This window comes from Gracilinanus agilis, chromosome 4, assembly GCF_016433145.1.
Source record: "Gracilinanus agilis isolate LMUSP501 chromosome 4, AgileGrace, whole genome shotgun sequence".
NCBI lineage: Eukaryota > Metazoa > Chordata > Mammalia > Didelphimorphia > Didelphidae > Gracilinanus > Gracilinanus agilis.
In genome coordinates this window covers 284,922,917-284,947,958 of record NC_058133.1, presented here as the reverse complement: position 1 = coordinate 284,947,958, position 25,042 = coordinate 284,922,917, and the positions used below count along the sequence as shown (strand labels likewise).

The 25,042-nt window shown below is 36.9% G+C and overlaps 1 protein-coding gene and 1 pseudogene across 1 annotated transcript in view; both read left to right on the top strand.

The window, feature by feature from the left end:
• Positions 1–1,729, top strand: part of LOC123246444 — a 57,194-nt pseudogene extending 55,465 nt beyond the window's left edge.
• A 2,126-nt stretch (positions 1,730–3,855) lies between these two features.
• The window catches only part of LOC123246442 (cysteine-rich secretory protein 3-like), a 78,201-nt gene continuing 57,014 nt past the window's right edge, over positions 3,856–25,042 (top strand). Inside the window, exons 1-2 of the mRNA XM_044675341.1 lie at positions 3,856–3,972; positions 4,044–4,074. Coding sequence (XP_044531276.1) covers positions 3,856–3,972; positions 4,044–4,074 — 148 coding nt within the window. The remainder of the gene's footprint in view (positions 3,973–4,043; positions 4,075–25,042) is intronic.

Sequence of the window (25,042 nt, the reverse complement as noted above, 5' to 3'; positions counted from 1 at the left end):
GGTAGTCAAAATCCTTTCTCCCTAGTTGTCCAGTTACACTCTGAATTGCTATGTTACTATTTTTGTGTGTGTGCCACTTTCAGTGTTGATTTTATGGAATTATTTTTGGTTGTTTGTGGTGGGATTTAGGAAGGTGAGAAAGCTTCAGACACAGCACCTGTTTCACTTCATTCTCAATTAGACTTGCTAGTTCCCAGCCCCTATTTCTGAGCATTAGCCCTTGGGGCCTTGACTGTCCCCTATGGGGCAGAAGTCTGAAGAAAGAATCAAAGATGTTGGGAAGGAGAATTTCAAGTTATTATGTCATCCATCCCTGCTGGTTCTGCTCTGGAATCTGTTCTTGTTCCCAGTAGAACAAGGAGTTCACACCACAGCTTGTTTACCCAGGCCAGGTTTCCTGTTGGCAGAGGCTGGAGTTAAGTCTATTCTTCTGGTATTGCTGAGACTCTCTTCTTGGAGCTATCCTTTGTTCTTCAGTTGCTTACTGTCAAATGATTGATGTTGAAGAAGATAACCTGGAACCTAGCCCTGGGAGTTCCCTCAAAAGACCCCTATTCCAAAATATCCCATGGGCTTTTTTTTAGCACTAGTTTTGAAGTATCAGTTCCAGGTCCTCTCTCCCCTGAACAAAGAGAAATTAAAGCTGCTCACTGAAGAGCTGCTTTGTTTTTCTCCTGCTTTGCAGGTTAGGATGCAGGATGCCTAGGAAGGCAGTATTACTAAGGTCTCTATTCTGCTGTCACTCCCTATCCAGATCGTCTTCTTTAAGCCAGAAAAAGACAACAATGAAAACTTCTCTCCTGGCTGGGCCTTGCACACTTTCAAGAAACAGAGAGATATGTTTTATAAGGAACTGACATGAGGACCCTGGCTGGGATTTGGATAGGTGTAGGCAGCAGGACCAGATTCATAATGAGTCAATTCTCTGCAGCAAGCAAGCAAAGCCATTTTGTTCAGCTCTTTCAAAAATTGCTTCTTCAGATGTGTCAGACCCTTCATCTGTTGAAGGAATAGCTTCAGGTGAGGTCCCTAACCCTGATGTATTGGGCAGGCTAAGAGCTGATAACATGGGGTAGTTTTGTCCTTTGTAGAGGGACTAATGGTTCCTCAGTGTCATAATCAACCTTATCCACTGACTACATTTTTAGTTGGCAAAAAGCTTTTTCTCCATGATTTCATCTTAGCATTTTTCAACTTAACCTATGCTGTAAGGACAGTGTGATTTTGAAGATTTGAGAACTTAATGACCTTACTCTATTCCGGCATAAACCCACTGATGAGGATGGGGAAGTCTTCTGCAGTCCAGTACAATGAAAGAAGGCAGTTTGCTTCTGTATTTCTGAATCTCTGCCTTCTGGCCAAGTTCCAGGTCTTTGTGGTTTTCTTTTCTTACCAGAGCCCTGTTGTTGTTCACTCCTTTCATTCATGCCTCCAACAATTTGTGATCCCTTTTGGGGTTTTCTTGGCAAAGATTCTATTGTGGTTTGCCATTTTCTTCTCCCTTCTGTAATTCCCAGTATTTGAACTATAAGACTGGGCCCTGGCCCTCAGGAATCAGGGGCCTCCTAGGGTGAATGTGCTGACCTTTGCTACATCAGGCATTAAAGAGCCACCAGTCTGTGCTCACTAAACCCTGGTGATGGAGTTCCTCTCCTTTGCTGACCACATTGCTCCCTTACTGGACTATTACCAGAGTACCTTCTCCTACTGCAGTTATACTAGAAACTGATCTATCAGAAGACAGTGAAGGACGAATGCTCCTTCCTGTGTTGGTATAACTTTTCCAGATCCCTTCTGCTCTAGAAGACTTGATCTTACTGCTGCCTTCTCTTCAAAGGACTTTGGGATTTAAAACTGTAGGAAGAATTGGATTTAATTGCTTCAAACATATTAAGGCAATGTTTATGACAGACCTAGTATGGTAATCAGAATCACTTCTTCGGGAGCAACTTGGGGAGCAGGAACAGGATGGGAGATTTATAGACTAAACCAAATCTGCACCAAGGGGACACAAGTCTTGATGCAAGAGTGAGAGTTTTCTGTGAGAAGGAACCTGAGGCTGAGCAGATTATTCTGAGATTTCTACAGCTTCTGGTGGGAAAGGGGATGGGTAATATTAACAACTGGGGTAGAGAGATCAGGAAAGAGCTCTGGCCTACAAGAAATATATAATACTTTTATTAAATCGTAAAATTATAAAATTATAGACTGGGAAGCAGAGGTGATTTCAAGGGTCATTTTACTGAGCCTTCATTGAATTGGAGAACTTAATAGTTATGAACTAAAACTGAAAGCTTTTAATACTGTAAAAAATATGAAGTTAATGTAGAGAAATTTCATTCAACAGTTTGCTCATTCCTTCCTTAAGTAACAGAAAACCAAAGGGACATATATTTTATGCAACTTATGACTCTATTGTGAAAGAAAAGCATAACTCAAGAGCCAAGATACTGAGATATAATTCATCTTTTCCCAAAATTCAAATGCTGCTTGATCTGAACTATATTTGTAATGTGTGATCAAATTTTTTGTCTCTATCTTTATCTCCCCAACTCCATCCCCCCCACTTTTTTCCTACTCCCCTCCAGATTTCCTGATTCTGTGGTACATGTCAGTAACAGAAACATAGATCAAGAGTAAATTCCCATAAATTATTCAAACTGAGCTGAATCAGGAAGTTTGTTCTCCAGGGGTTCTCAAACTAGTCTTAAAACTAATTCAATTTATATTCTTAAGCTGTAAAAGCTTTGAATAAACATTCAGACCAAATCTTTTGTTCTGGAGTGGCCAACAACTCACTGCCCACAAAGCATGCCCTGCCTTGAAGCCAAGTTGGGGACCACTGCAGTTCTGATTAGGAAAGAAAATGAACAAGAAAGAAAAAGCCTTTTCACTACAAATTGCAATACTTCATGATCTCAAAACACGTGTCAAATCATTAACTATAAATGAAGTAAATTTTTTCTCACATTTCCATAGATTTTTATGTATTTTTTTAATTTTTCAGTGGCACAATGGATATGGTGGCAAAGTTGGAGTCAGGAAAAGTCTTCCTGAATTCAAATCTAGCCTCAGGTACTGTCAAGTCACTTAACCCTGTTTGTCTCAGTTTCCTCATCTAAAATAAACTGGAGAAGGAAATGGTAAATCACTAGAGTTAAGAAAACCCCAAATAAGATCACAAAAAGTCAGATACAACTGAAACTAAAGCAACTATACAACTGAACTATATATACTTGTTAACTAAACAACAATGAATTCTTTAGCTACTGGAAGCTGCTGGTGGAGCTGAGAGTATTGGGCATAGAGTCAGAAAGGACTGAATATACAAATAATTAAGCAAAATGAGAGGCAAAATGGGGAAGTCAATAGCAAGTTGGTTAAGAGTCAGGAAGAGATAGATCCAAGTCCTGGTAGCTCTGATTTATACAATATGACTCTGGAAAAGTCACTTCATCAGGGGCAAAGTAGCTCACTGGATAGAGAGCCAGGCCTAGAGATGGGAGATCCTGAGTTCAAATTTGACTTCAGACACTTCCTCAGTGTGACCCTGGACAAGTTACTTAACTCCTAGTTACTTAATACCCAGCCTTACTGCTCTTCTGCCCTGAAAACAATACTTAGTATCAGTTCTAGGACAAAAGGTAAAGATTTAAAAAAAAGAAAAAGCAAGAAAACACTCAACCTCTGAGTACCGTAATCAGTGCTTTTGTTATGGGGTTACAACCAGATGTTGTGGGGTACAATGGTGAACCCCTGGGTTCTGGAAGGATACCTTTTTCAAGAATGCAAGACTCCAAAACTTAGCTTAAAAGTAAAAAGAAAATATTATTCATTTGGAAAGTAACGTTGAGAATGGCCACGAGGATAGGAAGGTGGAATAGCAAGCAAGGTGGAACAGCAAGATGGGGAGCTGTTCCTTGGGGATGGGGGAACAACATGAATGGAAAAGTTGTCTCCACCAGTTACGATGTGAGTGGAACAACCCTAGGGGTTGCTCCCAGAATGTTTCAGTTCAGGGGTTTTTATATTCTTTACAACAGTGGAGACATGACTCTAGTGGTAACCACTCAGGTATTTGGTGGAGTGTTTGGTCATCTGATGGGGTCTGCCTGAAGACATAGGGGTGGCCCTCATAGTTCAGAGGACACATGGATGACTGAGATACAATTTGATGATATCAAGGTAAAGCCTGGAGGTGCATCTCCATATCCATTTCAAACTAAAGAATGATTCAAAGGTGACACTAATCTTAGGGCCTCACAGGATCTACCAGATGTTCTTGTGTTAGGAGTCACAAGGACAGAAAGGAACAGGGGAATTTCCCTGTTTACAGTTTGACTGGGTTAGGGGTACAGTGTCCATGCCGTCTCTGTACAATGCCCATGTCACTTTCAACTGTAAACTGTTGAACAATTGACAATCTGAATTGATGAAGGAAGGTTCTGTATGAGAAGTTCCCTAAATTAATAAAATCATTGGTTGGAGACAGTTCAAGTAGCAATAAAATCAACACGCAGGCCATAATTGACAAGGTATGCTTATTTGTAAACTTAGACTTTTCCACCTTTTTTCTCAGCTCTTTGAAATTACCATCCTAAAAACTTTTCCCTCTATTCTGATTCCTTCCTTCTCTATCAGTTCATAAAAATCTCCATAAATTTCTCTGAGTTTTTCACATTCATCACTTTTCATAAAATTCACATAGCACAATGTATTTAGCCATTTCCAAATGTTCCAGCAAGAACCTGTTTTACTTCCAGAGAATTACTAGTATGAAAAGTATTACTTTGTATGTACCTTTTTAACATGTAGGACTTTTCCCTCTATCTTTCCCAGGCTGTTTGCTGTCTTATTTAAGTTGTGATTCCATTTGATGTTTTCTTTCTCAGCTCATTTTACAGCTGAGGAAATTGAGGTAATCAGGGTTAAGAAACAGAGATTAGAAGAAATGAGAAATTTCTCTTTTCAGAGAGGAGATATATCTTTCCCAGAAAGACTATTCTTGGAGTAAAGCTAGGAAACAACAAAGAAAAGTAGAGAGAGGACTGATATTTTGTAATTCTTATTTAAAAAGCCAGCAATTAATATAAAGATATCCCATCATTCAATCTTTATCTGCCTCAATTTCCTCCACCTTAAAATGGGAATAATAATAGCACCTACAGGCATGGTTTCTGTGAGGATCAAAGGAGATAACATTTATAAAGTGCTTAGTAGAGTATCTGACACATAGTAAGTAGTTAATAAATGGTTGTTCCTCAACTTGTGGTATATGATTGCAATGGAATACTAATCATGTTATAAGAAATGATAAGCAGAATGATTTCAGGAAAATCTGGAAAGGCATGAACTGATAAAAAGTCAATTGAGAAAAACCAGAAAAACATTGTACTTAGTGACAGCAATATTTTTTTTAATGAACAACTATTAATGATCTGATTATTTTTAGCAATACAGAGATCCAAAACAGTCCCAGATGAAAAATACCATCTGTCCTCTGAAAAAGAACTGATAGAGTCTGAATACAGATTGAAACATACTATATTTCACTTTCTTCTTTTTTGTTTGAAGTCTCTTCCACAAAATGACTAATATGAAAAAAAATTTTTTATAAGATTATACATGTAAAATATGTGTCAAATTACTTACCATACAAGGGACAGGGGAAGGATGGGAGATAGTGAAGGAGGAAGGCTGGGAAGGAGAAAAAGAATTTGGAACTCCAAATTTTAAAGAAAATGAATGCTAAAAATTATATATATATATGTATATATGTACATATGTATGTATAATGGGGGAAATATTATAATAATATTTAAAATAATATAAAATTTAAAAAATAAAGTAATATTTAACATTTTAAAAAATGTTTGTTCCATTCTTCTTTTCCTCCTTTCCTCCCTCTCCCACTACCATTTCATCCTTCTCTCCCTCCCCTCCTTCCTTCCTTTTTTCCTCTTATGTTTGTAAAACTGTGAAGCAAGCTTCCTATGCACATTTCAGAGAGGAGAGGGATAGAAGGCCTTCTATGTAAGTTCAATAACTATAGCAATCCACCATAGCAAAAAATATATTCTATCAATATCCAAAACTCAATCATGAGTTCCCCTTGGTGGTTAGTTACAAGTTTTGTGCAATGATAGGAAACTTGAATCTTATAACTTTATTCTATATTCAAATGATTGCCTATAATGCCTGAGATGATGAAGTTTGGACTTTTAATGGATGTCTCTTGACACCAATAGATATAACACTTTTTTAAAAAGCATATGTCTTTCACTCTTAATTGATGAAAATATTATACAGAAAAAAGAACAAAGCTAAGCCACAGTGGTGTTCTACAAGATATCCTTCTAAGATATTATCTATATTCTTTAAATGTTCTTCTACCACCTGAGAATGAACCTAAATGTGCTCTGCTCTTAGAGTTTTTATCACCCATTTTCATACTCCAATATCTATTAAAAATAGATACATAAGTCTTTACAAATGAGGTTTGGAATTAAATTTTTTAATTTTGAATCTTAGCTTTGCCATTTAGTAACTATACAACCTTAATTAAATCACTTTCTCTCTCTAGGTTTGTCCTAAATAATCCTGGAGATTTCTTCCAGATTTAGCATCTTATCACTCCAAGCCTAGAAACAAGGCAGACCATTCTTAAACAATCAGAAAGAGACTATCCCAGTGTGGCAAAACAGCAATATTGGAGGTAAGCAAAATATAATCAAGAGGCACATCTACCAAATGGTATAAATGGAATAGAATTGACAGGCTTATGCCAAAAGTTGCTTAATGAACCTTTATTCTCTCATCTGCTTGGCTGATTCTACAGGAGATTCAACTTTCAAAGTTGATAGTCACAAACAATATCTTTTGTATTTCACTCCATTTCATTCTATTCCAGTAAAGATTAGATAAGGTATATTTCCTACCCTTCCAGAATTTTTTAAACCCTTAACTTCTGTGTATTGGCTCCTTGGTGGAAGAGTGGTAAGGTGGGCAATGGGGGTCAAGTGACTTGCCCAGGGTCACACAGCTGGGAAGTGTCTGAGGCCGGATTTGAACTTAGGACCTCCTGTCTCTAGGCCTGACTCTCAATCCACTGAGCTATCCAGCTTCCCCATCTTCCAGAATTTTTAATCTGGTGGTTTGGGGGTTGGGATGCACAGAAGACACCTAGGATGCAAAGTAAAAAAGTGATAATTATTGTTGACATTTATATAACATTATAAGGTTTGCAACGTACATGTTATCTCATTTGCTCCTCTTGACAATTCTTGAGAGAAATGTTATTATGCCCATATTAGAGATAAACTGAATTTTTTTTAAACTCTTACCTTCCATCTCATAGTCAATACAGTGTATTGGCTCCAAGGCAGAAGAGTGGTAAGGGTAGCAATGGGAGTCAAGTGACTTGCCCAGGGTCACACAGCTGGGAAGTGTCTGAGGCCAGATTTGAATGTAGGACCTCCTGTCTCTAGGCCTGGCTCTCAGTCCATTGAGCTACCCAGCTGCCCCCTAAAATGAATTTTCCAGAGTCACATAAGCTCATAATTGTCTGAAGTAGAATTTGTACTCTGGTTTTCTTCACACCAGAACCAGTGCTCTAGCCATTGTGCCATCTAGGTGCCTAAAATATGGCAAAATAAGTTTTTGGGGAGTTCAGAAAGAAAAATTATTTCCAATTCCCCTAAAAAATTTAGAGAAGGCTCCAAAGATATAGCTTCCATTTGATCTGTGTCTTTAAAATGAATAGAATTTTAAAAGGTAGAGATGAAGTAGAGATGCTAACTACCCTGGAAAAACATTTAAGCCCCAAGGAACTATATGTAAAAAGAAGTTAAGTGAAGAAGCAAAGTGAAAAACCTAAAGCAGTGAACAAGTGCTCAGGTCAATAATAAATAAGTATGAAAAGGGTAATTGGTTACCCATCTATCCATTAAGAAGCCACTGTGGGTACCCAAAGTGACATGCATGGAATAGGTGACTTCTCCATAACACAAGTTCCCATACTTAAATAGTTTCCAAATTTTCTTCTTGTACATATTCTCTCTGATCTGTGCCTTCTATTCACATATTCAAAAAACTTAGTACAATAACATTTATTATTACTAGAAAATATTAATAACATTAGTGAATTGTTATTTTTGTCGTTTTAATATTTTATTTGTTTCTTAGCCTTTCACTCTTTTTTCTTACTATAATGCTGATGGTCAAAAGGTAGGCTCTTGGATTGATTCAGGTGGAGATGTCCAACAGGAATGTGGAAATGTCAGACTAAAACTTCAGAGGGAAATGAGGGCAGAATATATAGAGCTGTGAGACAATTGGATGGATATATTTATTTTGTTTCCCATTTGACATATGAAGAAATAGAGAATGAGAGTGCTTAAAAGATTTGTCTTAGACAGGATCATCTCATCTATCAGGAACTAAAGTCTTGAAACATAAGTCCTAAAAACAAAGCTAAACTAAAAGGTAAAATAAATAAACTATTAAATTTGTATGATAAAAAAACTCTCTTGGATAACTGCCTTGTTGTGTTTAACAGGAAAGCTTGTGTAACTCAATGAAAGTATGCAGGGTTACCCAAGACAGATCATAGGGGAAAGTTCTGACAAAAAGTGATTCACTGGAGAAGGAAATGGAAAACCATTCTATTATCTTTGCCAAGAAAACCCAAAGGAGAGTATAGTTCATAGGGTCACAAAGAGTTGCACACAACAGGAAAACAATATATGCCAGGCATCATGTCAAACAGAGGTTAAGTGACTTGCCCAGGGTCACCTAACTAGTGTCTGAGGCTGGATTCAAACTCAAGTCTTACTGACTCTTAGCCCAGCATTCTATCCACTGACCTTTCTAGGTCCTTCTATGTCTGCATATAGTAGGGTCTTAATACATATATATTGATTTATTCATTCACAGAGAAAGGCATTGAGAGAGAAGATATGTATAATTACATATATGCTTACAAATTACATGTATTTATACATATGTGTATATATGTGAATATGAAGAAATGAAGGGGAGAAAAGGAGGGAAGATTGAGTGGAAAAAACAGAAGGGAGGAGAGAGGGAAAGAGACAGAGAGAAACAGAATTTAGAGAAGTCGTTTTCCCATAAACAACATAACCAACAAAAAGCTAAAAAACAGAATCTGGCCAAGTTCCAAGATAAATAATTTTGTACATTTAAGAGGCAGAATTTAAACCCAAATCTTCTGATTTCAATAAAAATCTATCCACTTATGATTTTTCACCATATTACATAGTAGATTATGAAAAGAACTTCTGAGTCTATCTTAGTATTCCCCTTTTAAGGTGTTTTTCCCAAAGAACTAAACAAAGCAAAATGTACATGAACACTTACATCTATATCCAAGCCTATCTCCCCTGTCATTAAAAAATAACTAGAAATGTAATTTTCCAATTAATATTTATATTTTTCTTTGTAAATAGCTTTCTATCCCAGGTCTTTCCTCCAGAAAAGATATTCTATAAATTATTTGCTAGCATCTATCTATATTGCTATTATAAATTATTTCAGGTTCTTCACAAGATCCTAGCCCACAAACCTCCTTCTAATATGATAGTGGTATCTGTTGTTTTTCCTCTTGCTCTTTTCTTTGACAAGGAGGGAGATAATGTATCAAATAAAAGGAAAAAAAAGAAAAAATACATAAAACATCAAGCCATAATGGCCATAGTGCTTCTGTATGAATAATTTCTTTGTTGCAGGAATTGATTAATGCTTTTTCTTAAAATAATAATGAATAAATAAAATTGCTAAAACTATCAGCTAATTAATAAGCATTTATTAAGCACTTACTATATGTCAGGCACTATGCAAGGTGCTAGGGATATAAAAAGTCGCAAAAGCAGCACTGCCTTCAAGGAACTTACAATCAAATGGAGGTGGAGGTGCAATATGTAAATAAATACATACAAAGAAAATTGTATACAGGATAATGGGAAGTTATTAAAAAAGAGGAAAAGCACTGGAATGAGAGGGTTAGAAATAGCTTCTTTTAGAAGGTGGGATTTTGGTTAGATCTTAAAGGAATCCAGAAAGGTCAATAGTTGGAGCAATGGAGGGAGAATATCCCAGGCATGAACAAAAGTCTGAGAAAATTCCCACAGCAGAGAAAATGAGGGTCTTGTTTTTGGAAAAGCCAAAAGAACAGTGTCACTGGATAGAAGAGGTGTGGTTTTTCCTTCATTTTTGAAGAGGACCAAAAACATCATGAGGATAAAATCTTGACTTATGTAGGAATTTTATTTAAGTGGGCCGAGTTGTATAAAATCATTCGTCTCATTCTCTCTTCTGGAGGTATCAAAGTCCAATGGCATAAAAAAAGTCATAATGACTGGTAATGGCCCAGAAATGACATTGGCAAGTCTGACCAAACTCTAAATATCCCTCAATGCCTATTTCAGTTGTCTTCTTGGCCACTGGAACAAATTCTATTTTTTAAACATTTTTAATATTCATTTTTAACATGTTTACATGCTTCATGCCCCTATTTTCCCCTTCACCCACCCACTCTCCCCCCACCCATGGCCGACGCACATTTCCACTGGTTGTAACATGTGTCATCAATCAAGACCTATTTCCAAATTGTTGATAGTTGGATTGGTGTGATAGTTTCGAGTCCACATCCCCAATCATGTCCAACCCATGCGTTCAAGCAATTGTTTATCTTCTATGTTTCCTCTCCTGCAGTACTTCCTCTGAATGTGGGTAGCGTTCTTTACCATAAATCCCTCAGAGCTGTCCTGTGTCATTGCATTACTGCTGGTACAGAAGTCCATTATATTCGATTTTACCATAGTATATCAGTCTCTGTGTACAATGTTCTTCTGGTTCTGCTCCTTTCACTCTGCATCAGTTCTTGGAGGTCTTTCCAGTTCACCTGGAACTCCTCCAGTTTATTGTTCCTTTTAGCACAATAGTATTCCATCACCAGCATATACCACAATTCTTTTCAGCCATTCCCCAATTGAAGGACATCCCCTCCTTTTCCAGGTTTTTGCCACCACAAAAAGCACAGCTATAAATATTTTCGTACAAGTCTGTTTATCTATGATCTCTTTGGGGTACAAACCCAACAATGACATGGCTGGATCAAAGGGCAGGCAATCTTTTATAGCCATTTGAGCATAGTTCCAAATTGCCAGCCAGAATGGTTGAATCAGTTCACAACTCCACCAGCAATGCATTAATGTCCCAATTTTGCCACATCCCCTCCAACATTCATTACTCTCCCCTTCTTTCATTTTAGCCAATCTGCTAGGTGTGAGGTGATACCTCAGAGTTGTTTTGATTTGCATTTCTCTAATTATTAGAGATTTAGAACACTTTCTCATATGCTTATTGATATTTTTGATTTCTTTACCTGAAAATTGCCTATTCATGTCTCTTGCCCATTTTTCAATTGGGGAATGGCTTGATTTTTTACACAATTGCTTTAACTCCTTGTATATTTGAGTGATTAGATCCCTGTCAGAGTTTTTTGTTATAAAGATTTTTTCCTAATTTGTTGTTTCCCTTTGATTTTGACAACATTGTTTTTGTTTGTACAAAAGCTTTTTAGCTTAATATAATCAAAACCACTTAATTTACATTTTGTAATTTTCTCTAGCTCTTGCTTGGTTTTAAAATCTTTCCTTTCCCAGAGATCTGACAGGTATACTATTTTGTGTTCACTTAACTTATTTGTAGTTTCCTTCTTTATATTCAAGTCATTCACCCATTCTGAATTTATCTTGGTGTAGGGTGTGAGATGTTGATCTAAACCTAATCTCTCCCATATTTTTTTTCAAATTTCCAAGCAGTTTTTGTCAAATAGTGGATTCTTGTCCCAAAAGTTGGGCTCTTTGGGTTTATCATACACTGTCTTGCTGACGTCTTTAACACCAAGTCTATCCCACTGATCCTCCCTTATATCTCTTAGCCAGTACCATATTGTTTTGATTACTGCTGCTTTATAGTGCAGTTTAATATCTGGTACTGCTAGGCCCCCTTCCTTCATTTTTTTTCATTATTTCCCTTGATATTCTTGATCTTTTGTTATTCCAAATGAAATTTGTTATAGTTTTTCCTAATTCAATGAAGAAGTTTTTTTGGTAATTTGATAGGTATGGCGCTAAATAGGTAAATTAATTTGGGTAGAATGGTCATTTTTATTATGTTAGCTTGTCCTACCCATGAACAGTTAATGGCTTTCCAATTGTTGAGGTCCAGTTTTATTTGTTTGGAAAGTGTTTTGTAGTTGTTTTCGTATAATTGCTGTGTTCGTTTTGGTAGGTAGATTTCCAAGTATTTTATAATGTCTAGGGTAATTTTAAATGGTGTTTCTCTTTCTACCTCTTGCTGCTCTAATGTGTTGGAAATTTATAGAAATGCTGATGATTTATGTGCATTTATTTTGTATCCTGCAACTTTGCTAAAGTTGTTGATTATTTCTACAAGCTTCTTAGTTGATTCTCTAGGATTTTTTAAGTAGACCATCATATCATTTGCAAAGAGGGATAGCTTAGTCTCCTCATTGCCTATTTTGATACCCTCAATTTATTTTTCTTCTCTAATTGCTATTGCTAGGGTTTCTAGCACTATGTTGAATAGTAGAGGTGATAATGGGCATCCTTGTTTCACTCCTGATCTTATTGGGAAGGATTCTTATTTATCCCCATTGCATATAATGCTTGTTGATGGTTTTAGGTATATACTGTTTATTATTTTTAGGAAAGGTCTTCTATTTCTATACTTTTCAGCGTTTTCAATAGGAATGGATGCTGTATTTTGTCAAAGGCTTTTTCAGCATCTATTGAGATAATCATGTGAATTTTGTTTGTTAGACTGTTGATATGGTCAATTATGTGGATGGTTTTCCTCATGTTGAACCATCCTTGCATTCCTGGTATAAATCCCACCTGATCATGGTGGATGATCTTCTTAATTACTACCTGGAGTCTCTTTGCTAATATTCTATTTAAGATTTTTGCATCAATGTTCATTAGGGAGATTGGTCTATAGTTCTCTTTCTCTGTTTTTGGTCTACCTGGCTTTGGGATCAGTACCATATTTGTGTCATAAAAGGAATTTGGTAGGACTCCTTCTTTGCTTATCATATCAAATAATTTGTATAGTATTGGGATTAGTTGCTGTTTGAATGTCTGATAGAATTCACTTGTGAATCCATCAGGCCCTGGCGATTTTTTCTTAGGGAGTTCTTTGATGGCTTGTTCATTTTCTATTTCTGATATGGGATTATTTAGGTATTCTATTTCTTCTGCTGTTAATCTAGGCAATTTATATTTTTGTAAATATTCATCCATATCTCCTAAATTGTTATATTTGTTGCTGTATAATTGGGCGAAATAGTTCTTAATGATTGCCTTGATTTCCCATTCATTAGAGGTGAGGTCTCCCTTTTCATATTTAATACTGTCAATTTGGTTTTCTTCTTTCCTTTTTCTTATTAGATTGACCAGTACTTTGTCAATTTTGTCTATTTTTTCAAAATACCAGTTTCTAGTCTTATTTATTAATTCAATAGTTCTTTTACTTTCAATTTTTTTTAATTTCTCCCTTAATTTTTAGTATTTCTAATTTAGTTTTTATCTGAGGGTTTTTAATTTGTTAGCTTTCTAATTTTTTGAGTTGCATGCCCAATTCCTTAATATCTGCCCTCCTTAATTTGTTAATATATGCATTCAAGGATATAAATTTCACCCTGAGTACTGCCTTGGCTGCATCCCACAGAGTTTGGTAGGATATCTCATCATTGTCATTCTCTTCAATATAATTGTTGATTGTTTCTATGATTTCTTCTTTGACAAATTGATATTGGAGAATCATATTGTTTAATTTCCAATTGGTTTTTGACTTGCCTGTCCAGGTGCCCTTACTAATTATTATTTTTATTGCATTATGATCTGAGAAGGTTACATTTATTATATCTGCTCTTTTGCATTTGTTTGCAATGATTCTATGCCCTATTACATGGTCAATCTTCGTGAATGTACCATGTGCAGCTGAAAAGAAGGTGTATTCCTTTTTCTCCCTATTTATTTTTCTCCACATATCTATTAAATCTAATTTTTCTAGTACTTCATTCACCTCTCTTACCTCTTTCTTATTTATTTTTTTGGTTTGATTTATCTAGATCTGAAAGAGGAATATTTAGATCTCCCACTATTATGGTTTTACCATCTATTTCCTTCTTGAGCTCTTCCAATTTCTCCTTTATGAATTTGGATGCTATGCCACTTGGTGCATACATATTGAGCAGTGTTATTTCCTCATTGTTAATACTGCCTTTAATCAGGATGTAATGACCTTCCCTGTCTTTTTTAATCATATCTATTTTTACTTTGGCTTTGTCAGAAATCATAATAGCCACTCATGCCTTCTTTTTCTCATTTGATGCCCAAAAGATTTTTCTCAAGCCCTGAACCTTAAACTTGTGTATGTCCACCCGCCTCATATGTGTTTCTTGTAGACAACATATGGTAGGATTTTGGTTTCTAATCCACCCTGCTATTTGCTTCCGTTTTATGAGAGAGTTCATCCCATTCACATTCAGAGTTATATTTATAAGTTGTGCATTTGCTGACATTTTCGTATCCTCCCCTATTCCTACCCCTTCTCCTTAAACTATTTCCTTTAAAACCAGTGGTTTGCTATTAAGACCCTATACCTTATCCCCTCCCTTGACTAACTTCCCTTTCTTTCCCCTCCCTTATTATTCCCCTCTTTTTGTTTTTAAAGGCCTAATGAATTCCCTCCCCCTTCTTCTCCCCTCCCTTTTTTGACCTCCCCACTTCCCTGCTCCCTTTGGCTTATCCCTTCTGACTTTCTCAGTAGGGTTAGATAAGAGTTTTATATCCCAAGGGATAGTATAGCTACTCTTCCCTCTCTGGGTTGATTACACTGAGAATAAGGTTTAAATATTATCTCTTAATGCTCTCTTCCTCTCCTTCTTATAATAGTATTTGTCCCCTCTCCTTCCCATGCCCTCTTTGTGTGTAATATTATATCCTATTTTTCTTATTCAGTCAAGTTTCTACTATTCACCCCCCTCTTTCCCATTGCTGACATATCATCTTAGACCATTTAGTATTCCACCCTCTCCATATCATCTTAGACCATTTAGTATTCCACCCTCTCCCTGTGAATTATTTTTCTGATTATTATAATAGTGAATACTATAATAGTGAATAGAGTTCACTACAGAGAATTATACATAGCATTTCTCCACATAGGAATACAGATAATTAAATCTTACTGAGGCCTTTAAAAAGGCAAATTTAAAAGTTATGAGTTTTCTTTCTTTCCCCTCTGTTTCTTATTTACCTTTTCATGTTACTCTCGATTTTTGTGGTTGGATATCAAACTTTCCATTTAGCCCTTGTCTTTTCTGTGCAAATACTTGGAAATCTTCAATTTTGTTGAATGCCCATACTTACCCCTGGAAATATATAGTCAATTTTGATGGGTAGTTGATCTGTGGTTGCAGGCCCAGCCCTCTTGCCTTTCTGAATATCATATTCCAAGCCTTAAAAAGGTCTTTTAGCGTGGAGGCTGCCAGATCCTGTGTGATCCTAATTGGTGATCCTTGATATTTGAATTGTCTCTTTCTGGCTTCTAGTAAGATTTTTTCTTTTACCTGGAAGCTCTTAAATTTGGCAAATATATTTCTGGGCATTGTCTTTTCTAAGTCAAGTGTTGAGGGTGATCTATGGATCCTTTCAATGTCTATATTGCCCTTTTGTTATAGGACTTCAGGGCAATTTTGCTGAAAATTTTCTTTTAGTATGGAGTCTAGGTTTCTATTAATTTCTGGTTTTTCTGGAAGACCAATGATTCTCAAATTGTCTCTTCTAGACCGGTTTTCTTGGTCTGTCACTTTCTCATTGAGATATTTCATGTTTCCTTCTGTTTTTATCAGTCTTTTGACTTTGTTTTATTTGTGCTTGTTGTCTTGAGAGATCATTAGCTTCTAATTGCTCAATTCTAACCTTTAGGGACTGGTTTTCGGCTATAATCTTTTGGTTTTCGGCTATGATCTTTTGGTTTTCAGCTATGATCTTTTGGTTTTCGGCTATGATCTTTTGGTTTTCCTTTTCAATCTGGTCATTTCTGATGTTCACTTTGCTCATCAGTTCATTTGATTTCTGAGCCTCACTTTCCAATTGCAAAATTCTGCCTTTTAAACTGTTATTTTCTCGCCTGATTTCTTTTTGAGCTATTTCCCATTTCTCTAACCAAATCTTTTCCATCTTTCTCATCATCTCAGTTTTGAACTTTTCAAGAGCTTGTGACCAGTTTTCATTATTATTTTGGGAGGGTCCGGATACTTGTTTGTTCTCCCCCTCTATTTGCTTGGTTGTCTGGATTTTCTCTGTGTAAAAGTTGTCGAGTGTTAAAGATTTCTTTTTCTTGTTAATCTTTGTCGTCTGAGCTTCCTGATTCTGGGTAGCCATTTTTATCCCAGCGGCTTCTCAGCTTTATCCTCGCACTCAGGGTCTGTCTGCAGTCTTTTGGGTCCTGAGGTCTAAGTTCTGGTTTTTCTCAAGGTCAAGCCTTGAGACCCTCTTGCTTGGTCCTCTGCTGGAGGTTCCTTTACAATTCTCAGGGCGCTGCTTCCACAGTCGTATACCCTTCTGCGCTGGTTCCCCACTCAGAGTTTCAGAGCCTTTGCTCATGCTCACTTGTGTGCCTGTGTCTGCCTCCACCCTCGATTCTCCCTGTACCCGTGCTCTGCGACCGCTTTCTGTATCCACGCTCAGAGTTTGTGCGCGTTCTTTAGCTTTTTGGAGTCCTAAATCTTGCTGCTCTCAGGAACAGGCCCTGGAGCTGCCAATGACTCAATGGGTGCCCCAAACTTGCTCTATTTCTTTTTAGCTGGCTTTGGCGCTATAGGTGGTGTGTGTAGAGGGGGTGGGGAGGTGGTTGCTCAGCCCGTGATTTAGTGTGAGCTGTTTTACCCCTTTATAGCATGGAAATGTCCTGATTCCACATACCTTCCACACTGTGCCCTGTTGTGGGGTCCCTCCGTTCGACTGGGTTTGTTTTTATGTCTCCTTGAGGAATCATATATTTTGGTCAGGAGAGTTTAAGAGCTTCTTTTTACTCTGCCGCCATCTTAACCCAGAACCTCTGGAACAAATTCTTTTGATCCACCAATTCTACCATGGGACATCTTCACATACTTGGAGGAGACAACTCCTTAAGTTGCCAACAGGGAAGCCACTGGAGTTTCATGAATACAAGAATGATATATTCTGTGTTTTAGGGAAATCACTTTAATGGCTGAATGGAGGATGGATTGGAGTAGGGAGAGCCCTCAGACAGGCTGACCCACTAGTCAGCTTTTGTAGTAATCCAAGTTTAAGGTAATGAGGACCTGCACTTGAGTGGTGGCAATAAAAGAGGAGAAAGGGAAACATATTTGAAAAGATATTGCAAAAGTAAAAAATTCAAGCATTGGCATTGGCTTGGGGAGTTAGAGATGAATTGTAGGTTATGAAAGCTGACAAACTGAGACAGTGGTATTGCCCTCAAACTAACAGAGAAGTTAGATAAGATGGGGTACATTTTAGGGGAAAAGATAGTGTGCTACATTTTGGACATAAAATGTCCAATCTGAGATGTTTGAAAGATTATTAGAGAGAAGAAATAGGAAATCAGGCAACAGATTGAGACAGAAAAGATAATCCTGGATTATTCCAGTTACCTATCAGGTTTTCTCTTCTTTGTCCTAAAGACAACTAGAGGAAATCAGGAAACCAAGAGTGATTATTTTCACTATTAATTAATATTAACTATCTCACTAGCCATGGGTTTTCTTGAGAGTCTATCCTGGGGCTTCTCCTTTCTTCTGGCCTACAACATAGGATCTTAAGCTTACATTTTTATATTATTTTATTTTTTTGTATCATGGACCCTTTTGGTATTCTGATGAAACCCATAGGCACCTTCTCAGAATGTTTTAAAATGTATAAAATAAAATACATAGGATTACAGAGGAACCTGATTATATAGAAATTCATTTATTGATTTCTTTGTAGTCTTCGACTTAAACCCTCCTATTTTATACTATCTTAGTTGATTATATAATCTGTTCCCAAGGGTTCAGTGATCATCCCTATGCAGATGATTCCCAGATAAGTAGCCCAAATTTCTATTTTGGGCACATCCTGTATCACCAGTTACCTTTTGGATACTTCAAACTGATTGATTCTGCATTCATTTCAAACCGATCATGTCCAAAATAGAATTTATTAAGATTTTCCAATGTCCTTCCCACTTTTGAACTTCACTATTACTGTCAAAGGAAACACCATCTTCTCAGTCACTCAGGCTCACAATTTTGGTGTGCTACTTAGGTTCTCTCTTATCCTCACCTCATACATTATATTGGTAAATGAAGTGTGCTTTTTTTTACCTTCACAGACTCTTTCCTTTTGTCCATTCTTTCATCACACAAAGCTACAATCTTTCTGCCTAAACTACTGTAATATCATTCTGACTGACCTTCTCATCTCAAGTCTCTTCCCACTCCAATCTATCTTCCATTCAACTGACATCAAAATCTTCCTGAAATACAGATATGACTTTATTGCCATTTCACCTTCCTCCAACTCAGTAAATTACAATGGATTCTTATAAAATCAAATCCTCCCCATATTTGACATTTTAAAATCCCTTGTAAGCCAGCCTCTTCCTAATTTTCTAGGCTCACACATTATTATCCCTCAACACCAAAGGACTTGCATTTCCCTGAATGTGATTTTTATGATTTTTTTATGATTTTATCCTGTAATTTTCAAGAAAATTCTTCAAACTTTAGAATCACTGATTATAGCAGAAGCTGAAACACATCATAATATCAAAGGTTGGAGAGAGCAGAAACACCTTGGGGAGAAGTAGGTGGCATAGTAGATAAAGTTATAAGCCTCAAGTCAGGAAGACTCATCTTCCTGAGTTCAAATCTGGTTTCAGACACATATAAGCTATGTGAAAGTCATTTAATCCCCAAACTCTCTATCTTTGAGTTCATCACTTGTTGTCAATTTTGGAACATCTGGCCCTAAGACTCAGTGTGTTATTATATTGCTGAAATCTTTAGACCAAGTCACATTATACTCTCATTTTGCTGTCTTATATTAAAAAAATATATGCCAGAGATGTCTCTCCTGCTCCACTTTGTACCTGGAAATCCATCACCCCATTCCTAGGAAATCTCTATCCATCCCATCCCAGATCTCTCCCTAGATCTGTCCTTTCCAGTCCCCTCTATACCTCCCTTTGGAGTGGGATGCAGAGTCCCCTGGAGACCACAAGTCACTAGAAGGATCTAAGATCAGAAACAGCATATGAGGAATTCATCAGGAATGTGGTATGGCCAGGAGCACACAGTCTCTAATAAATACTGATAGCATGCATGTTCCATACTTTTGAGATATCTCACTGATAGACAAAATTTCAACTCTTAGGCAACTCACACACACACACACTTTTTCACGAGTTTTCTGGCAGATGTCCTGAAATATGGCACAAGTAACAAAGTCATCCTAGTCTGTAAAAGATTATAAAGTTGAATATTCTTTCCCTGAGAGAGGCAACCTCTATCTTGCCTCCAGGGCATTTGACATTCCCTTCTAACAAATATCTTTATTTTTTAAAGATTTGTTGGCTCTTGGTAATACTTTAAGTGGGAGCTCCTCAAGAATTAGGAAGCTGAATTGCAGGAGAGGAAACATATAAGAAAAACAACTGCTTGAATGCATGGGATGAGGTGGACATGATTGGGGATATAGACTTGAAACTACCACACCAATGCAACTATCAAAAATTTGGAAATAGGCTTTTATCAATGACACATGTTAAAACCAGTGGAAATGTGCATCGACCATGGATGGGGGGATAGCGGGGAGGTGAAATGGAAAGTAGGAGCATGAATCATGTAACCATATTAAAAATGAATATTAATAAACAATTAAAAAAATAAATTAGTGAAACACTCTAAAAAAAATACCAGTCAATGATCCCTAATCTTTTCATCGTAGTGTTGGAAATAAGCAAATGAAATTAAAATATTGAACTAAAAAAAAAAAAAGAATTAGGAAGCTGGGGTCAGAGCCGAGATGGCAGCTTAGGAGTACCAAAAGCCAAAATCTCTCTCACAATACTTCCATACCAATCTTTAAAATGCTCTTCAAACAAAACAGAAATCCAAACCCAACAAGAAGTCACAGGACTCTCTTGATGAACACAACTTGAAAGGTAGGCACAGAGAATCTATTTTCATGGGATAAGGAAGAAACTAGCTGGCTGAATACCCTCCCACACCCATAATGCTGGGAACTTCAATAAGATAGGATTGTCTATGTGAGCCCTGGGCAGAGGCTGCAGCTGATCTCTGACAAACCATGTGAGATCCAGGACTCTGACAATGGCTGGCAGGGAGGAAATTGAGGGGGCCATCAGGATAGACACCCTTGCCCCCCCACTGGCTATGGTGAAGAATTTGCTGCAGGGCATGCTAGCTCAACAAATTGGTTCAACTGGCTGAATCCTACATATGAGTAGATGATTGAGAAAAGAGAAGATTAGGACTCAGGGCATAGCAGCTCAAACAGCATGGTTTAATAAATCAACAGAGAAGCAAGTTTACAATCCAGAGAGTGGGAAAATAATAAATAAAAAAGTAAATAAGATGAGTAAACAAGAATAAAAAAGAAAATTACAACTGAAAGCTTCTATGGTGATAAGGACCAAAGAACAGAACCAAAGGAGGATCCAAGGTAAAGCAAAGCCTCAAAAAAAAATAGGGAATTGAATGCAGGCTCTAAAGGATATCAGAAAGGAGCTCAAAAATCAAATAAGACAGATTGAAGAAAGATGGCAAAAGAAAAACATCAGCCTAAAAAGCAAAGTAACTCATCTAGAAACAGAGGTACAGGAATCAAAATAAGAAAACAATGCATTAAAAGCCAGAATTGATCTGCTAGAAAATGAGGTAAAAAGTCAGAGGAAAAGAAGAATGACTTGTAAAGAAGAATAGAAAAACTGAAGTAATTAATTAAAAATTTTAAAAATTTTAAAAAGAAAAAAGAAAAGAATTACCAAAAGGAAAAGGAGAATCAAAAGGTCATGGAAAAGATTCAATTTTAAAAAATTAGAATAGGACAAATAGAAGCCAAGAAACAGTAAAACAAAATCAATATAATGAAGAAAATAAAAGAAAATATAAAATACCTCATTAAAAAAAACGCTGATATGGAAAATAGATCCAGGAGAGACAATTTTAAAAATATTGGACTACCTGAAAGTCATGACTTAAAAAAAAATCTTGGACATCAGATTACAGGAAATTATTCTAGAAAACTGCCCTGATATTCTTGAACAAGAGGGTAAAATGGAGATGAAAAAAATTCACAGATCACCTCCATCATTAAATCTATATAATATGGACAATAGAAAGTATAGGGAGAAAAGGGCCTTTCCTCAAAATAAAAAACAGCATTTATTTAAAACCATTAATAAGTATCATTTGCATTAGGGATAAGTTAGAATCCTTCCCCAAAAGATCATGAATGAAGCAAGGAAGCCCATTATCACCTCTATTATTTAATATTATACTTGAAATGCTAGCAGTAGCAATTAGAGAAGAAAAATAAATTGAAGGGATTAAGTAGGCAATGAGGAAACTAAAATATCACTCAATGCAGAGAATATGATTAAAGCATCCTAGCAAATCAACTACTGGAAATAATAACTGTTGTAAAGTTGCAGGGTACAAAATAAACCCACACAAATCATCAGCATTTCTATATATTTCCAACAAAAATCAGCAGCAAAAGTTAGAAAGACAAACTCCATTTAAAATAATTCTAAACAATATAAAATATATGGGAATCAATTTGCAAAGACAAACACAGGAATTATATAAACACAACTACAAAACACTTTTTACACAGTTAAAACTAAATCTAAATAATTGGTGTTAAAAAGAAATGAGGGGGGGCAGCTGGGTAGCTCAGTGGAGTGAGAGTCAGGCCTAGAGACGGGAGGTCCTAGGTTCAAACCTGGCCTCAGCCACTTCCCAGCTGTGTGACCCCCATTGCCCACCCTTACCAATCTTCCACCTATGAGACAATACACCGAAGTACAAGGGTTTAAAAAAAAAAAGAAATGAGGGATTGATTGTATATATCTCTATATATCTATCTCTGTCTCCTGGATCTTCTTGATAATTGATGGTATATGTGGATCTCAGAGATAGTACGAATGGAGGAGGGATTGTATGCTCATGCCCCAATTGGCTATCGTTGGTGAGGGAGGAAACACACACTCCTCTCATAATTGCTATGGGTGTAATGCATGCCTCTCCTCCCTGACACGCTTGATTGAGTAAGCCTGTCAGTTCTTTTCTAACAGTTTTCCCAGGTTGGGAACCCCTGAGAATTTGGGTGGATGATTAACCTCTCTAGGTCCCAACCTGAGGTTGGATTAATTATTGATAAGGCTATAGATTGGCTATTGGAAACGTTGTTATCTGACTGCATATTGATCTCCCCTTCCCAAGGGCCTTGGTGTAATAACCACTCAGGAAAGGCACTTGTTGGTAAAACACTATATTGAACCTATCAATGGGGTAAGGAAAACAAGGTAACAGGATTGAGGATCTGGGAATGCTATTGCTAGTTATTGGCTATTAATCTAATTGTTGATCAAATCTGGAGATTGTTAGGCTTGTAGTAACTGCAGGTCTTCACCCTCTCACTAACTCTGACCTGTCCTGGCTACAGCCAAGCCAGAGATTAGGGAAGACTATAGATGTAGATGTTGATAGATGAATCGGTATACTCTCTCAGCTCTAATATCAATGGTATTGATTGATCACTAGCTTTCTCTCAGTAAGGTACAGGTTAAAGGTTTCAGGCCTACCATTTACACCCTTCACCTCCCTCCATCCCATGTCCTTGCTCCAAAAGAGCCTACTGAAATCTGAGCTCCCAACTGTTGTTCCTTGGGGGTATGTATAGGGTGGGGCTAACTGATTATGCCCTTGGCTCACAGCACCCAGGGACATTTGAAAATTCTTAACTGCTTCTCCTGTCATTCAAAGTGGCATCCATCTTGTCCCAGATAATGATTTTAACATTGGAAAAACATTAATTGCTCATGGGTAGGATGAGCTAATATAATAAAAAGTGAAAATCCTACCTAAATTAATTTACTTATTCAGTGAAATTCCTTTTGAACTACCAAAAAAATATTTAATAGAATCAGAAAAAAATAACAAAGTTCATTTGGAAGAATGAAAGATCAAGAATATCAAGGAAACTATTGGAAAAAAAATGTGAAGGATGGTGGGCTAGAACTATGAGATCTTAAACTGCACTATATAAAGCAGTACTCATCCAAATAATCTAATATTAGCTAAGAGAAAGATGGGTAGATCAATGGAATAGACTAGAAATAAATTATCTCAGCTAGTTAGTGTTCATTAAACCCAAAGGTCCCAGATTTTGGGACAAGAACTCACTATTTGACAAAATCTGCTGGGAAAATTGGAAAACAGTATGGCTATAACTAGGTTTAGATCAACCTCTCATGCTCTATATCAAGATAAATTCAAAATGGATAAATGACTTAAATATAAAGATTTAAGTCATAAATAAATTAGATGGACATAGAATAGTATATTTGTCAGATCTGTGGGAAAGAAGGAATTTAAGACCAAGCAAGAGATAGAGAACATTACAAATAAAAATGAATTACTTTGATTATATCAAATTTTAAAGGGTTTATACAAACAAAATCAATGCAACCAAAATTAGAAAGAAAGCAATAACCTTAGGAAAAAAATTCATAACAAAACTCTCTGACAAAGGTTTAATTTCACAAATATATAAGGAACTAAATGAAATTTAAAAAAAAATCAAGCCATTTCCAATCAACAAATGGTCAAGGGACATGAATAGGCAGTTTTCACATGAAGAAATCAAACTATCAATAAGCACATGAAAAAAAGTTCTAGAGTTTCCAGGAAGATGGCGGCTTAGACAGAGCAAATCTTAAAACCTCAGTACTCTTACATACCGCGATAGAAAGCAATGCACTGCAAGAAGAAAGAGGACCAAATCTAATAATGGGACAGAGCAGCAGGAATCCTACTGCGACATAACTAAAGGGGTATGCCAAGAAAAAGGCTTCAATTCTTGAACTGGCAGGTCTGAGGGAGTAGAAGGAGAATCCCAGGACGCCTCCCCCAGGTGCTGTGGAGAGTCTCCAGCAGCCTGGGAAATCTCAGGGCTGGGGGGTTCACCATTCGGGAGAGAGGGTCTTGCTGGCACAGGACTCAGGGAGTTAAACACAGGCACCAGAGAGGTGACTGGTGGAGAAAACCAGAAAAACACAGCAAAAATGCCCAGCAGATGATGGCTTAGAGAGAGCCAAACCCCAGACTGCAAACAGCTTGACTTCCTCATACCAAGATAGAGAACGCAAGGCTTCAAGAGGAAAGAAAACCAGATCAAACACAGCAAACAGAGCAGAGGGACCCCACTGTTGGAGAGCTCAGTTCAGTGAAAACACTCCTTCTTGTGCCCACATGTTTTGGGTTTTGTTTGTTTGTTTGTTTGTTTTTCCCTCCCCTCGAGGTTTTAGCCTCAGGGCAGATTAAGCAGTAAGATTAATCCAATCATTACATGATTAATCCCAACAATTGGAAGGACAAGAAGTCTTCAGAGGACAGAGAAAGTAACTACAAACCTCCATTGCCAGCTGGGGGGAAGATCTTTCATCAAAGATCATTAAATACATCTGCTCAAACTAGCAGAACAAGGAAGAAAAATATGAGTAAGCAACAGAAAAAGAGAAAAGAAATGACAATTGACAGCTTTCAAGGAAGTGAAAAGAGAGCAAATGAAATAGAAATAGAAGAAGAAAGAAGAAGAAGAAGAAGAAGAAGAAGAAGAAGAAGAAGAAGAAGAAGAAGAAGAAGAAGAAGAAGAAG